The sequence below is a fragment of the Lepeophtheirus salmonis genome, chromosome 1 (assembly GCF_016086655.4).
Source record: "Lepeophtheirus salmonis chromosome 1, UVic_Lsal_1.4, whole genome shotgun sequence".
Classification (NCBI taxonomy): domain Eukaryota; kingdom Metazoa; phylum Arthropoda; class Copepoda; order Siphonostomatoida; family Caligidae; genus Lepeophtheirus; species Lepeophtheirus salmonis.
In genome coordinates this window covers 18,168,657-18,185,072 of record NC_052131.2, presented here as the reverse complement: position 1 = coordinate 18,185,072, position 16,416 = coordinate 18,168,657, and the positions used below count along the sequence as shown (strand labels likewise).

The window sequence follows — 16,416 nt, the reverse complement described above, 5'->3', positions numbered from 1 at the left end:
GCATCGCAACCTCATAGATTTACATAAATCAGTTGAATATGAAGAAATGAGGATGTGCTGTTTTTGGAGTTCAGCAATCAAAACCTCGAGGCATCTATTTCTTGATTGCTCAAGAGTCTCATATATTGTAGCTTTGGCCTCTGGGTTGCTAAAACAAGCCTATGGCGTTCCAATCTCATTGGATGAATGGTTGGTAATCTCTTCTCCCAGGCATAAAAAATCACTTTAAAAGAGAAGCTGTCATAATGGAAGTTTTATTAGTCCTTTATGGAGCCAGGTCTTACAACTCCAACATACCCATGGGCCGGAAAAAGTTATAAGGAAGTCAATCTTTATTTTAGACGCTTTTAAGGAGGACTGCTCTCGCTGAGTTCCTTTAAAACAATCTGACTGGCCAAGGAATTCTCCAGACCAGAGAGATTCGATACGGGTCTTATTTGTTACTATTGAATTAAATAAATGAAAATAATTCCGATGTCGTGACGTCAACATATAGTTATAGATACTATGTCACATCTAATACTGAATGATATATTGGATGAATGAATAAGATGGTTCAAAGAGTCTACTGGAGGGTTATCCGGCGTTGCTTGGCCTAGGAGGGAGCTGGGCATCACAATTAAGAAGTCATGTATGTCGAACCTAATATTTTTCTAAAGAGTTTGCTACAACAAAAATAATTTGGTTTAATTGATATCTATTATATCATGATCTCAGTAAAGCATTTGACAAAGTTGGATCCTATATGGAAAATGTATGGAAAAAAACATACAAACAATAAAAACAGACTTTATAATCTAATCAAAGAAATCAAGTCTTCCATACATCAATTTATCAATTCAAAAAATAAGTAAAACGAAATTACAGGATGTTTCAATCTTTTTTACAAGGAAAACAATACAAAAATCAACTGTAACATTTTTGTCTTCCCCTGAATGAGAGAAACCTTTTGACTTTGAAAATCTTTATAGAGTCCCTTTATCCTACTTGTAATTTTTTTTTCCTCAGAGTTCACTGACGTACATTTTGCACATTGTCTGGACATTCTTCTTATTCCCCGCCCTAACGTGCATTTTGCAAATATTCCGATTTTCCACATTGCCTATATATATCTATATTCTACATATATATCTGTAGAGAGAATAGTCAAAATCACAAGACAGAAGACCTTATTCAAGGCATTAGATTGAACTTTATAGATGTGTATCCCCTATCTAAAGAAAATATATTGAAAAATGCTAAAAAATGACTTAGATGTAGGCGTTCAAAGTTACAAGGGGCACAGATTGTTTTTTTAAATAAACAAAATTTATTTCCCTTTGGATTTGTATGTCACTTTTTTATCAATCAAGGGGCCTTCGTTTAGAATTCGTGTTATTTTATTCTCTGCCATAGATAAGATTTTCAATTCAATTTATATAATACTTAATAACTATTCTCTAAATAATAATTAACAGTTTCCAAGAATAAAAAAACAGAAGACTAGCTAGTAAACATATTTTTACTTCAAATTTTTAAATTTGACATAAGGAGAAGGAGGGGGGAATGTTTCTCTATTTTTTTGAAGGGTTTTTGTCACAATTTGTGAAGTTTGTCAGTAATAAACATCACACAATATACCAAATATGTCTCATTGGCATATTAGCGTAAACGTCTTCCAATATTCCTCCAAAATAGAATCAGAAAAAGAACCAAAGGTAGTTACATAATCTAGCCATAGAAACTGATGCCTTGCTGCTTTTCTCCTCCGATCATTTTTCATTCCACTGAAGGTTGGTTTTTAAACTACAAATATCTGGGTATTTGGGATTAGCCAAAATAGATGAAATTATTGTCACGAATACTAATGTGCTCATAATTACATAAATTGATCTCTTTTTCTATTTTTTCCGCTTATTTATGCAGAATGTGATGAAGATAAAGATGTTTTTATCAATTATGATAAATAAAACAATTTTTTTTTTAAAATGACTCCATATTTACTAATATTGAATACATAGAGATTAGGAGAAATAAAGAGTTCTTTTAGTCCTTGAGGAGCAACAATTATTTTTGATAAGAATAATGTAATGATTGACATTTCAAAAGATGTTCCATTTATTAAATGTGTATTTTTCATTTTTCTGCCTTTCTTCGCCACATGCCTTAAATTGGACTTAAAGAAGAGAAAAAGGAATTAATACAAGTTATTTTTTGATTCGTGCTTTATAATTTTACAGGCATTAAATTTTCATTTTTGGAATTAATATGCTTTATATGTATAACCTACTTACGGACTTTGAGTATAATAGAATAAAAATTGAACAAGTTATTGATTTATTGAATTTATCTATAAGGATTTGTATATTTGATAAACTTATATGCATTTATTCATATCATATATGTATGTATGTATATATATATGGGTCATTTCATGATAAGATTTTTAGAAGAAACGGATTTGACTAAAATTTGGTATATAGATCACCTTAAAACTGAAACTCCATACAACTTTGAATTCTGAGGCCTTAAAGATTAAGAAATTGACATTTTAATGAATAGTTGATTTGCAATGAATTTTAAACAAAGCGAAGATAGACAAGTATAACTATAACCCGTAGAATTTAAAAAAATTATGATGATTGTTACTTGCCAACATTACTTTGGTTCATGATATATCAAATATTTTTCAAAATGCTAATTGTTACTCTTTAAGAGTTCAAAACTCTGAATTGGATTGAGTTTCTTGTCCAAAATTTCACTGAGCTGATTTACTGTCAACAATACTATAGCAAATTTTAGTTGAATTAATTTCCTCATGAAAATTGTCTACATATACAGATATACGCTAAACTTAAAATTAATATAATAGGAATTGCCATAACGAATTGGCTTAGGATGGCTTTTTTAGAGTGAACCGCTCAACTCAACTCCTACTGTTACGGACTTTCTGAACGACTCATTATACAATTTAAATGTATGATGCACTAAAAATGTGGTTAGTTTTAAATTGTTAATTTCTATTAAATTTCTTCTATTAAACTGCAAATTTCTAAAATCTATCGTTGTTCTTTTGAATGTGTATGAACAACGTTGTCATTTCTAGATATTTTATTTATTTGTAAACGTATTATTGTCTCCAAAAATCAGTTCAAATAAGCAATAATATCTATATAATTATTTATGCATAGTCATCTGTGGAATCGGCAAGAAAGAGTGATTCCGATAATTGATTCAAATACTTCAAAAAATAATTCAAAAAAGACCACTTTTTCCTGATTCCAATGCATTGGTAAATCCCTATTTTTTATATTTATTCATATAATATATATTTAAAGATATACATCTATACAAACAATACAAAATATATAATATGGATTGCTAGGAAAAATTGCGTTATATTAGTATAAATAAGTATTTAGCCTATCTATTTCCCCTTTAGCCAAGATCTTTAACCAAAAAGATACAAACATTTCATTATTTTAACTGACAATCACAAACTGCCATATAGACATTGACAATGTGCTTCAAACTTCCTGGAATGTGCAATCCTTGTTAAATTTGCCGGGTTCTATAACCCAATGGTCTAAGATATTAGTAATTTTCGGAACACATGAAAGACTTTATAAGTAGGTCAAGTGTACGAAATTTCAGCGCATAACTTTTAGTCGCTCATTAGATATATACTCATTTTTGTTCTTTTTTTTGGACCAAACTTTTCAGTATTGTTTTAATATTTTATTAACAGATGCTATTGTTTCTTGTTTATCCAAAAGATTTTACCTCTTGAAATTTAGTACTTGACTATTTCTAAGCTTGAAGGTTTCAAAAATAAACTCGAAAATATAATATTAAAATTTCTTACCACCTCAATTTCGATCTAAATAAAAAATAAAAAATTCTAAAAAACACTTGATCAAGAATTAAAAAAATTGTTCCATACATAAGCAAGAAAACTGAACTATATTAACTTATAATATTGACTAAAAGCTTGTAAACTTAAAAAAAAAGGAGGAAGTTATACTATAGCTTCCTCCTTACAAGGTTAAATATAATTTTAAGATAGTTTGTTCAGCCTTTTTTTAGACTTGGAACTGTCGTCCGGTCAATGTTGTTAGATCTAGTATATATAATTAATTATGTAAGGGTGTTGATAATTTTTGGGGGGCTTTTCCCTCTGCTTTTGCTAATCCCACATATCCCGATATTTGTGGTTTGGAAAACAAGCCTTTAGCGAATTCAAAAATCGTTGGAGGACAGGAAGCAGCAAGGCATCAGTTTCCATGGCTTGTTTCTGTATCTACCTTTGGTTCTTGTACTGGTTCTGTTTTGGACGAAAATTGGATTATAACTGCTAAGCATTGTGTTCAAACTGATGGTGTTGCCGGAATTCTTGTTGGGGCTCATAGCATTGCAAAGGGGACAGATGAACCAAATAAGCAAGCCAGAAAAGTTAGGAAATTCACGTATCATCAACTGGAGACTTTGCTTTGATCAAATTGGAGAATCCTTTAGAATTAAATGAATATGTCCGACCCGTTTGCTTGCCAACACGTGCAGATGCTAATAAGACCTTTGTTGGTGCATCAACTACCATAACAGGATGGGGTGTTAATAATTTTGATAGAGCAAATTACCCCGAATTATACTTTGCTAAAGACGTAGAAGTCGTTAAGTGTGGTCATGGAGAAAATGTTCTCTGTACTGATGCAAATCCAGGAAAAGCTGTCTGTTTTGGTGACAGCGGTGGCCCTCTTAACTACGAAATGGAAGACGGAAAGTATATGCAAATAGGAGTCAACCAATTTGTGACTAATGGGAAATGTGCAGGAGGTCACAATGGATATGCACGTATCACATCACATCTAGACTTTATTCAAGAAATAACTGGAATAGTTATCGAGTAATATATTTATCATTCATCTTAAATAAAATTACTGCGAAAAAACTAACAAATTCTAATTAATTTTGTAGCAATAAGAGTATCGAGCACTAGATAGCTCCATAAATAAAGTATCAATATTATTTATATTCTACTGTTGTAGATGTGGCAGTAAAGATGTCATTCCAAATCGAATAATTCCATTTTTTTAGATGTATTTTCATTGGAATGTGGCCAAATACAAAGTTTATAAATTTTTTGAGAAATATTCTAATATGGGATTGCAATTTTCATCCATGATTAAGACTTGTAAAGAACCGTTTTGTTTGACGGCAACTTGGATCAATCTGCCATTCCTGTTCCCATTTGGCAGTTACTAATTTTTTAATTTCTACCTCCAACATTGTCTGCGGAACTTTTATATCCGATTGATAAGTCATTAGGTATCGCATTTTAGCCAGGGCATCCACAAATTCGTTTCCAATGTTGCTGTCATGACCCTCTACCCATTTTATACCTATGGGTTGTTTGGAAATTCCAAACCATGTAAACGAAAAATTGGGCATAATCATTGTTTACTTATATTTGTCATAAAATTACATCCTTGTTGTTTTGTGTAGACCTCTTTTTCCTTCTAAGCTTTCAATATCTGCCATACTGTGGACGTAAAAAATGATAGGGGATATCAGGTATTCATTCATATCATATAGGACACACGTTGTTTGATAAATACCTTCCAACTCAGCCTGAAAAACAGTATTACACCAGTTCAGTTTTCTGTATCGTCGAATAAACATTCGTGTCCTACGGAAATTTACCATCCAAAACCAACGTTATCCACAATATTCGATCCATCTGTGAAAAAATTCAGGCAATGCGGATCCCAGAGTGTCTCATTTTTTTTATCAATACAAACGGAGGTAGAGAATAAGGGTTATGAAATGTATTTTCTATCGGTAGACTAAATTTGCTGAGGCATACTCTTAATTCTTTTTGTAGTATTTCTGACGCTCGCTTAAATCTGAAGTGGGTCATCCACGATATTGGAACATCTTTCATACTAATTAACCTTGCCCTTAGTGCATTTTTTTTTTATTCCTAAATGTAGTGGTTCCATTTTGAGCATAACTTCCATGGCTTTTGTAGGAGATTACCTCATTGCTCAAATTTGTATTGCTGGTTTTAGAGAATAGGTGTCTTTGAACCCATCTATCATAAAATAGGTATTCCATGTCACAAAGAATTTTTGTATGCTGTCGAATTCTACAATATTTTAGGACTATTTTTGTATCTGACTTCCCTCTCACTAAATTTAAGGTCTTGAATAGTGTCTGTGTCAAAAATATGTGGGACTCGCTCTCAAAAGCGATTGTGAACCACTTTAATGAGCAGTTTACAATTTTTCATCTTCTTTTTTACTTGGGCGAACATCAATTTTAGGTTTTTAATAAAGTTCTACAAAAGACTTATCATTCTGTTTTTTTACTACGAAATTCTTTTCAAACAAGATAATTAATGTAATTAACTATGATAGTATTATCTTAATAAAAAACATATTTATTTAAAAAATTTGTAAAATTATATATAACCACTCAAAAAATAGCGTGCCTTAATTTCCTACCCACATTTTTAATCCAATTTAAGACATGTTGAGGAAAGGGGCAGATAAAGAAAAAGTTCAGTTACGGTAAACAAATTACAAAAAATCAAAGATCTATTAAAATTTTAATCCTTACATTAACGTATCAAAAATATCTTGTGAAATAGAGAATGGAAAGTATATGAACAATTGGGTATAAGCATTGTTTACTTATATTAGTTTGTAAACAAGGCCAGAATTAGCAGTAGGATTTGCTTAAAAAGTAATACAGCTCCGTAAATAAATATTATAATTATTCAGCCATGTGTTATTAGCAACTAGCTAGAGAAGGACTGGAGACGAAATTGAGTTCCTTGTTGACTATTTTCATTACTACTTACTCATTATTATTTGAGATGTTATGAAAATGATAGTTAAATTAAAGTATTCCTTGACGCAAAATGGTTCTTCCAAAGATGAGATGGACAACCCAATAGTCTTCTCTTTTGAAAAAATAAGGAACGTCTAAAGTCATTTTCCCTAGTAGTCCTTGAATTACGATTTGGATTTAAATTCATTAAAACGAATCCATCTAGCCGTCTCAGTTTTCCAGTTCTCTTCGGGGGAAAAAAATCCGTTTAAATTTGACGCATCCTTATTTAGATGCAAATGTAAAAAAAAAAAAAAATCTTAAGCGACACTAGCGCCCTCAAACGACCTATAATTCCATTGCCCAAAGCTACAGTGAGTCACATCACCTTGCGTATAATGTATATTTTTTTAGTTTGCTTGTGCCCCCATTGAAGTCAACCAATTTAGGACTCGTAGCAAATATGAAAAAAAGTACCACTGGACTACCTAGACTTTATTCAAGAAATAAATAGAATGGTTATTAAACAATAAATTTATTATTATCAAAACGTTAACACAAATCTGGAAATTATATTGTATAAAAAAATCTTTCCTCATGAGTATGTTAAGCGTTTGTAAAATGGGTATATTATGTAAATTCAAATGAAGAAATATTATTTTGAAAATGCAATGGATAAAAAAAAGGCAAAAAAAAAAGGATATTGGTTCCAAAATAGAATATTTCAATGAAATAACAGAGCTTTCTAAAACATCAAGAGAATTGAATGAAATGTTTAAAAATGACAAAGTACTAAAGATGATACTTTTTAATATATACAATTTAATTGTATGGTGTCAGGAGAACTGGCATACGGAAACATTGTATAGAGAAGGTTTGTATTGGGATGACCCGCACTGGGAAAGTGGGTATAGGAGAAACCTCGCTGGGGGAAGACTTGCCTTCTTTTATTTAATGTAAATAATAATCTCACTTTTGTAATGACTAATGTGGTCGAACCCGAGACAAAATGAGTAGTATTTATAAATATATAATTAAAGAAAGATAAAAAAACATGACAGCAATTCGAATGGACGAAATGCTAATCCCTTAATAATCCGTTATTAATTATCATTAGACTTTAGAAATGAAGGATTATTCATATTTGAAGAGACTCATGGTGGGACGAATAATCATAACATCAGATTAGGAAAGAGCATTTATTTCCTCTTCGTTATGAGCCAGGATGTATTAGTAGAAGAGGTGCTTTGATGTGGTGAGGCAAATCACCAAGAGTATTCGAGGAGGCACTCAAGGTTGGGATTGTAGGAGAGCACGAGGAAATGAGAGATGAAAAGGAGAAAATATGTAAAGTTCAGTACATTTTTTAATTAGAGAAAATACTGAATTGTTCTTCCATATTTTTAAACTGTACTGCTGAATGTAAAATATGTTGTAGTGACTGAACATTCCCCATCCAAACGTACCATAATTAACCATATTATGAAGTACATGAAGTGTCGAACAAAATTTTTTAGAGCCGCTCAGTATTGTTTAAATACATTTATTAAAACAAATGAATTAATTAATGGAATTAAACATTGACAAAGGAATAGACATTCATATTTAGTTATAGACATTAATAAAGTGGGAGTTGGATTCTCATTCTGAATTGGAATGAATGAGTATATTAAGTTGTATTATTAATATTGTTTGATAAATATCACTGAAGTCTACTATTACAAATGAAGTTACATATTTTGAAATTTCATTGTATCATATTATAGAATACACTCAAAAATTCCTTGAAGGAGTCTATAAGTCACTTTTTAAGGTTCTCATAACTTGGCTTGAGATCCATTGGAGGTATGAATTTCCAGTTGTTGACATATAACTCTGGTGATTAAAGTCCCTTGAGTGACTACATAGTGCAGCCTGCTACCTACTTTTCAAATAGGAGATTAATGAAGAGACGAAGAACATCGTTCTAATCTATCTATTTCAATTTTAGACTGCTCCAAATGTACATATTTTCTCTCTTACATCTCTCATTTCCTCGTGCTCTCCTACAATCCAACCTTGGGTTGCCTCCTCCAATCCTCTCAGTGATTTGGCTCCCCACATCCAACCCCCTTTTCTACAGATACATCCTCATTCATAACGAAGAAGAAATCACTGCTTTTGTCTAATCTGATGTTATGCTTGTCCGTCCCACCATAAATCTCTTCCAATATGAATAATCTTTGATGTCTAAAGATTCCAGATAACTCATTAATTGGGACTTTGGTATACTTTAAAAAAGCTCTGAAGCGTAGAGCTCTTTTGCCTGTAGGAGTTGTTTTATAGATATATAGTTAGCACCAACCATCATACGATATCAACCAAATCTCTTTTCTATGTTGTTTGCTCGACACTTCCCTGTTAATACAAAATCAAAGTCTCAACATCGATTACATGAAGATCCAGTGCAGAAATTTGTTTGCATGTATGTTTCAAAGAGAAGAAGGTTTAAGGTGTCAATTGGATTGTAATTTCTTGAAACACTGAATTGGCTAGTTGGACTAATGTCCTCTCTAAAGCTGAAGTTGTAAAACATTTTTCCGTTAATAAGTGGGCAAGTTTTGTTCTTTTTCTAATGTCGATGTGGTAAAGTTCTTTTATATGACTTAATTGAGGCCATCCCATGCCTTGACAGCAAAATCTGAGGTAAAAGAAAAGATTCAGACATCCCCCAATTTATATATATAGTCTTTAACAGGTGTGTTGGGTCAAGGATCCTAAAAAAAATTCATTCGGTGCGGAGAGGATGTGAATATACTCTCTCTGAGAAGCATTCTTTTTTTACATAACCTCGATTTGTGGCATGATTATAATCCCAGAAGCCACAACATAAAAGCCGATTTCTTTGAGTTCTTGCGTTAGTTTATCCATAGCTTCTTTTATTTTATCACTAATCAAATTGTAAATCTCTTGTATATAAAAGATTTCGTAAAAAGACCTCCCAAGAGAGCATAGTATTCCACAGTGAATCTTCCCCACTTTGCCACTATCACTCAACCCGGATATTTTCCCCTCTAGAAAGCTCCACTCTCTGAGCACAATAAATTTCATCAAGATGAAACAAACATCCTAATCGTCCCGCACTTTTCTAATGGCATGAATCTAGGCTTGTAGGCGTTCCACTATTTTGGCGTTCCGTTTTTTTTTTTTTTTTTCTCAGTGTTCTGCGTTGAGTCAATATTTCCGTTCCTATATATTTCAGCAGGACTCTGACCGGGACACAAGGTCAGGACAACGCAGCAATGGCTCGAGGAGGATTTTTCCGATTTCTGGCCTCCCTCCTTGCCCGACATGAATCCTCTCGACTATGGTATCTAGAGCTATGTTAAAAGTAGGTCCTGTTGGTCCCCATCCCAGCTATGACGCACTAAAGACCTTTACCGAGAGGCAGTGGGCGTCCATGTTCGAGGGCCGCGTCGTCAAGGTGTATGCAGCCTTCAAGCCCAGGTTGAAGCCTATGTAGCTGCGGAGGGCGGCCATTTCGATCAATAATTTTGTAATTATTGTTCTTTTGAATATAATATATAGACACTCTTTCTACACTATGTTGTTCTTGGTGAAGTCCATTTTTTGGTATACTACACATAAAGTAGGTATTTTACAGAAAAAAATCAAATTCAATTTTTTCATTTTAAACCTATTTTACCTAATAGATAATGGTAAAAAGGACATTTTGTCTTTTGAAAGCAAAATCAAGTCTCTAGCTTCAATATTAAGGAACTTATAATCAATTTATCATCGAAAATTTCACGCCTTTTTTTGTACTGTTTATTATATAACCTACACCAAAATCTGTCATCTAAGAAAATATGATATTTCAATAAAACAACACAACTTTCTTAAACATCAAGAGAATTGAATGAAATTTTCAGAGATTACAGAATACATATTGAGCAAAAGTTGCATAATACTTTTATATACCTGCAACTGAATTGTATAATATGAATTTCGAGTATATGAAAGAGCTTCCTACGCTCTGCAGACAATCTATAATTATTATTGAAAAAAGAGAGGTTAAAAAATAAGACAAAATACTTTCATATTGTGCAGTAATAATGATTGAAGGTGCTAATGTTGGGTTGAAATACATGAACTTCACATGAACTGATTGTTTGGAAACTTAAAGTTTTTGTACCTTTTATTCGAACCATTCAACCCTATTTGTGATTTTAAATAATATCTTGAGATAACTTATTTCATAGCGAGATAGTATGAAAGATTTGCGACCATTGGACCATATATCTGCAGTGGTGGATACATAATCCGCCACTTCTAGTTCAGTGACAATCTTTGTCCTCATGGCTTTAAATTCTACGATCTAGTAGCGAGATGGAACTTCCTTTCCAGGTTGCAGAGTTTTGATTAGATCGACGAAAATAGGATCTTCGACAAATTGGAAGGCCTGCCAAGTCTCTAAGACATACTTAGTAATGACATTATATACACATATTTGTGTCACCGAATGAGTCTTGCTAGGATTGGACAAAAAAGACAGAACGAAGGTTGGGTTTACTTGTCCACATCACTTATATTATTTATCTTCATACCATTAAGAATAAGAAGTTTCTCGAAGGCTTCCATGCTCTAAGAATGGTGCCTGCTAATATGTCCACTTAGATTACCCCCAGGAAGAGGTGTGAACCCTAAACCAATGCCACTTTGCCCTTACAGAGGATGCCTTGAAACAGAGCTTTGGCATACCCTTCCCTGACGTTTCCCTTAATATTGGCTGACTTGAACATAAAATAGTCCTTAGCATAGGGCCGGATTTGAAATATTTGGCTCAGCTTTATCTGAGTTGGGACAAAACTCGGTAAATAACGCTTGACTATTTAAATTGCTCGGCCCAGGGGTGACCTCATTATTATCCTCACTTAACAACAACTCTTGTGAGTCCCTCATGGTGCTATATTTTGCTGGCGGACTAAGGGTGAAAAATAGAACAAAAAAAAATTCTTAAGTGTCAGAGTAGGTACCATGTAAAGCTAAGCTGATATTTAGATTTTCGAGTGAAAGTCATATTACGAGCGTTCGACAAATATTCTAACGGTTTAGGAATTGGAATCGCTAAGACCGCTATAGGTAACACACTGCTCATAATATAACGAGAGGTGAGGGGGCCACAAACCACCTAGAAAGTATCATAACTCGCTTTTATAGGACAGAAAAAATCATATTTCTCAATTACTACAGTTATTCAACTCTCTTCTATGAAAATAACTTCCAGCGACATTGTTATAATAAACATTAATTAGGTGGACACTATACTTAAGCCCTCACAACACACGAGAGGAGAATTTATTTTGAGTGGCCCGTTTGCTTATATTAACGGCCAAATGATGAGCCACGGCTCCATAATTCAGAATAATTGAACTGGTCAAGCTTATATGTTCCAGTTAAGGTAGAATACTAGAAACTTAATGTTCGATTACAACCTTCAAAAGGTACCCCTCAGGCCCACCCCCCTCTATGTCACTGCCACAAAATAGGTCACCCAAACGTTAGTCTTTGCTTTATCAGCCCTTTCAATCATATTTAAAAAAGTAAAAAAAATATAAACTGATTTTTTGAATTTTTTTGAAGTACTATTGGAACGGAAAGCTAAAATCTTATATGAAGATGTTCAAAGTAGAAAAACACCTGGAAGACCCACATTCACGAAAGGAATTGGGAACTGTATATAAGTCATATAAGTAATTCCAATTCTGAACAATCCAATTTACTACAAATTTAACCAAAATGTTTATCTCTTGCAATATTCCACTCGATATCGTTAGTCATCCAAACTTTGTAAAGTTCATGCAAGTTTACACTGGAAAAATGGGTATCGATAAACAAGTTAATGGCACCTGAAACTATCAAGCACGATAGCGATTTTTTTTAAAGTACAAAAACACTCCTATTGTTAACTGAGATTTTATGGAAGTTATATTAATAATATACAACAATGTCACACTAATCACTAATCAAGATAAATAAAATGTATGTTCGAGGTATATAATTTTTTTTTAAAACTAGGATTAAGTATTAAGCTAAACTCGGAGCTTTTGCAGATGTGGCGCATCCCTCAAAAATTTTAAAGGACCCGTTAAAGTTTTTTTTTTACCCAAAGCCAGTTTGAGTCACAGATTTGTGATATTTTTGGGTAATAAAAGTTGACTTATAACGTACTTGCGGTTAACAATGGGTATGAAATGGGAAACCATCACCTACCAGCTAACCATTTGTAAGCATGGTCAGTTCATAAATTTTCAGACAGAGACATCTGCACGATATGAATAAAAATAGATGGGCTAGTGACGAATATCTCTTGCTTATCTTGACCACTTATTATCTATTGAGACTGAAACATTGTTACGTCTCATTAAGCTTTGTGAGCAAGAACAAAAGCCACTTCTCTTAGTTGTGGACTCAAATCCCAACAACACTATCCAACAAAATCAGAAGCAAAGACAGAGAAGAAGAGAAGTGAGAGAAAAAGAGAATATATATTATACAATTTATTATAATATTAAGCCTCATGTTTCAAACTGTATAAGTAAATTGTTTCAAGCTTCATGGACACAAGATGACGCGTTCCATACTCGTAGTGAGTGAAAGATTCCAAAAAAACGGACATTCAAGGGATCCTCCGAGCAAATCCTTTTTATTTTTATCTCTCTTTCTTCTATCTCTTTTCTTCTTTTCTGTCTTTGTTTCTATCTCTTCTCGCTGAGGCATACGAATACTTTTGCACTTTTATTATAAGATCAATTCAAAAATGAGTTCTTTCCTCTAAATATTTTCGTGGGACGTAGATCTCAGACCATCAAGGTCAGACGATAAATATATAGTTTTTGGATTCGGCAAATACATGTCAATTACGGAGCAATCAAAAATTTTTAGAAAAGGTAACTTGGGAATCTTCAGGTCCCACACAGAATCAGCATCATTACCGGTTACAAGTTAAACCCCAAGTATTATTGATGTGGGTGCTGAATCACTGGTCATTAGTAATATTATTATTGACAGCTTACTTAATAAATTGAAAAAAGGAGCAATCAAGGTCGTTGGTTATCCTCCTTTCAATTAGTGGAAAACATCCCCACTCCCTTGTCAATGCAATGCAAAGGGCAATCAATACCATTATTGAATGCGACAAAGAAAATAGTTCTCAGATATGGAATATGGTCATGGCAATTATAGGAAAAAAATGACAACTGACTAAATACAAAGTTAACTGGTAGTATGAAGCTATGATCATACATATTATCTCTTATGAGTGTCTGGTATGGAGACATGCCATCACTACAAAATTAAGTCGAAGGAAAATATTAAACACCATTTAAAGGAAATCACTCTTGGGAAAACCCGTGATGACAAGAAATTGGCATTCTGTCAATAATATTTATATTTACAAGAGTAAAAAGTGGCTCAGATAAAGACTCGCTACCCCTAGCCTTTATACAAACGAGTCCAAGAAAAACAAAGAAAAGAGGGCATGCTCCTTTTGTGGCAAAGAGCGGGAGACTTCGCTACATACATTTTATTTCCATTCAGAAGGAAAGTCGAGGAAATTATCCTAAAAGAGTTTGGTCTAACTACAACGAAGGCAGACTGGATGTTTGAGGTCTCCACTCCTGAAAAGCCAGACTCCATTCTCACCAAAGCCATCTCCATGATGTACGCAGCAAGGTACAAAGGTTGGCATCTATCCACAAGTATGGTTGATGTCATCAGGAGTGACCATGACCTTCTTCCGGGGCCGTAGAAGATTAATTTTAAATGTTTATATAGACATACACAAACGATAATAATAAACACAAGTTGCGTGAGCTAAATTTGTAGAATTGTTCCGACGAGAAGGAATTATTAATATATTGGGTTTTGTCTCCCCCCCCTCCCGTTGCATTTATTATATTAGTTTGAACCCCTTGAAACCACTTCCAAAGTTACACATACCTTTAAAGAGCTCACTCAGTATAATACCAAAAAAAGTTAAATCTTTTGAGTTGAGCGAATAACGAAGGTTCTTGATTCACGAAGAAACAGTGGAGGTGGCTTAGGACCCACCTTTTGGATCAATGATTCACTGGCATAATCTGTGGGCTGGTATGTATCATAGGATATTAAAGGGACTTGATATTCAGGACAGCGGCAGCAATATGTTTTGATCTCCCTTATGGACAAGCGGTTCACTTGTGTAGCCTGTGAGTATAAGGATGGGACGATTATTTGGAATCGGAGAATCGGGTGTTTTCCATCTGGAATCGGCATTGCGAAAATAATGTTTAATTTGCAATTCCGATTTTCTGTTCTTCTTTTTTGATCCTATTATAGCATATATGTAAATCTTTGAAGATTGAATACATTTCTCTGTGAAATTTAGAATATATGTTTTCCCACAGGTAACAACACTATGTTAAAACTTGTTGATTTTTGAGCAACGTGTACTCTTAATTTCAGGTCGTTCGAAAATTAATCTTTGTTAATTTTTTTTGAAAAGGGGGAGTAATCAACATTACTAGGAAATATGCAGTTAATTAAACACGCATTCAAAAAAATCTCAAAAGTACTCCTGCAGCAAAATTCAAGACTCGGCACATCACTGTTAATATTATCTACATTAAATAAAAATAGGCGACTTATTTTAGCAATGGGAATTATTAGAAATTTAAAGCAAAATTTACCATTATTGATCGTCCATGCTGGTTCTGGATAATCAAACATTCATACATACTCAAGGGTTCCCTTCTCTTAGATCCAGCCACTGAGCCTTCATAAACCCTTATTGCTCTCACTCTAATCGTTTTTTAACGTAACGTGCATTTTGCACATTTTCCACATTGCCTATTGTAAAGAGAATAGTCAAAATCACTAGACAAAAGAGCTTATTCAAGGCATAACATTCGGTTTGGATTGAACTTTATTTTTAAGATAAATGACAAAATACGAATACTGATGTGCTCATAATTACATAAATTGATCTCTTTTTCTATTTTCCACTTTATTTATGCAGAATGTGATGAAGATAAAGATGTTTTATCAATTATGATAAATAAAACAAATTTTTAACAAATTGACTCCATATTTACTAAAAAGTAAATATATAGAGATTAGGAACAACTAAAGAGTTATTTTATTCTTTGAAGAACAACAATTATTTTTGATAAGAATAATGTAATGATTGACATTTCAAAAGATGTTCCATTTATTAAATGTGTATTTTTCATCTTTCTGCCTTTCTTCGCCACATAGCTTAAATTGGACTTAAAGAAAAGAAAAAGGAATTAATACAAGTTATTTTTTGATTCGTGCTTTATAATTTTACAGGCATAAAATTTTCATTTTTGGAATTAATATGCTTTATATGTATAACCTACTTACGAACTTTGAGTATAATAGAATAAAAATTGAACAAGTTATTGATTTATTGAATTTATCTGTAAGGATTTGTATATTTGATAAACTTATCATGGTATGATCCAAATATATGTATATACATATACATAAATATGAATAAATGCATATAAGTTTTTTAGAAGAACGGATTTGACCAAAAATTTGGTATGTAGATCACCTTAAAAC

General features: G+C 32.9%; 1 protein-coding gene across 1 annotated transcript; it reads left to right on the top strand.

Annotated features, from left to right (window-relative positions):
* Positions 1 to 2,551: 2,551 nt before the first annotated feature.
* On the top strand, positions 2,552 to 4,913 carry LOC121122590 (brachyurin-like). The gene is given in 3 exon segments (XM_071892020.1): positions 2,552 to 2,581; positions 4,126 to 4,432; positions 4,435 to 4,913. Coding segments are annotated over 3 exon segments (789 nt in total). The 3' UTR covers positions 4,887 to 4,913.
* The last annotated feature ends 11,503 nt before the right edge of the window (positions 4,914 to 16,416 follow it).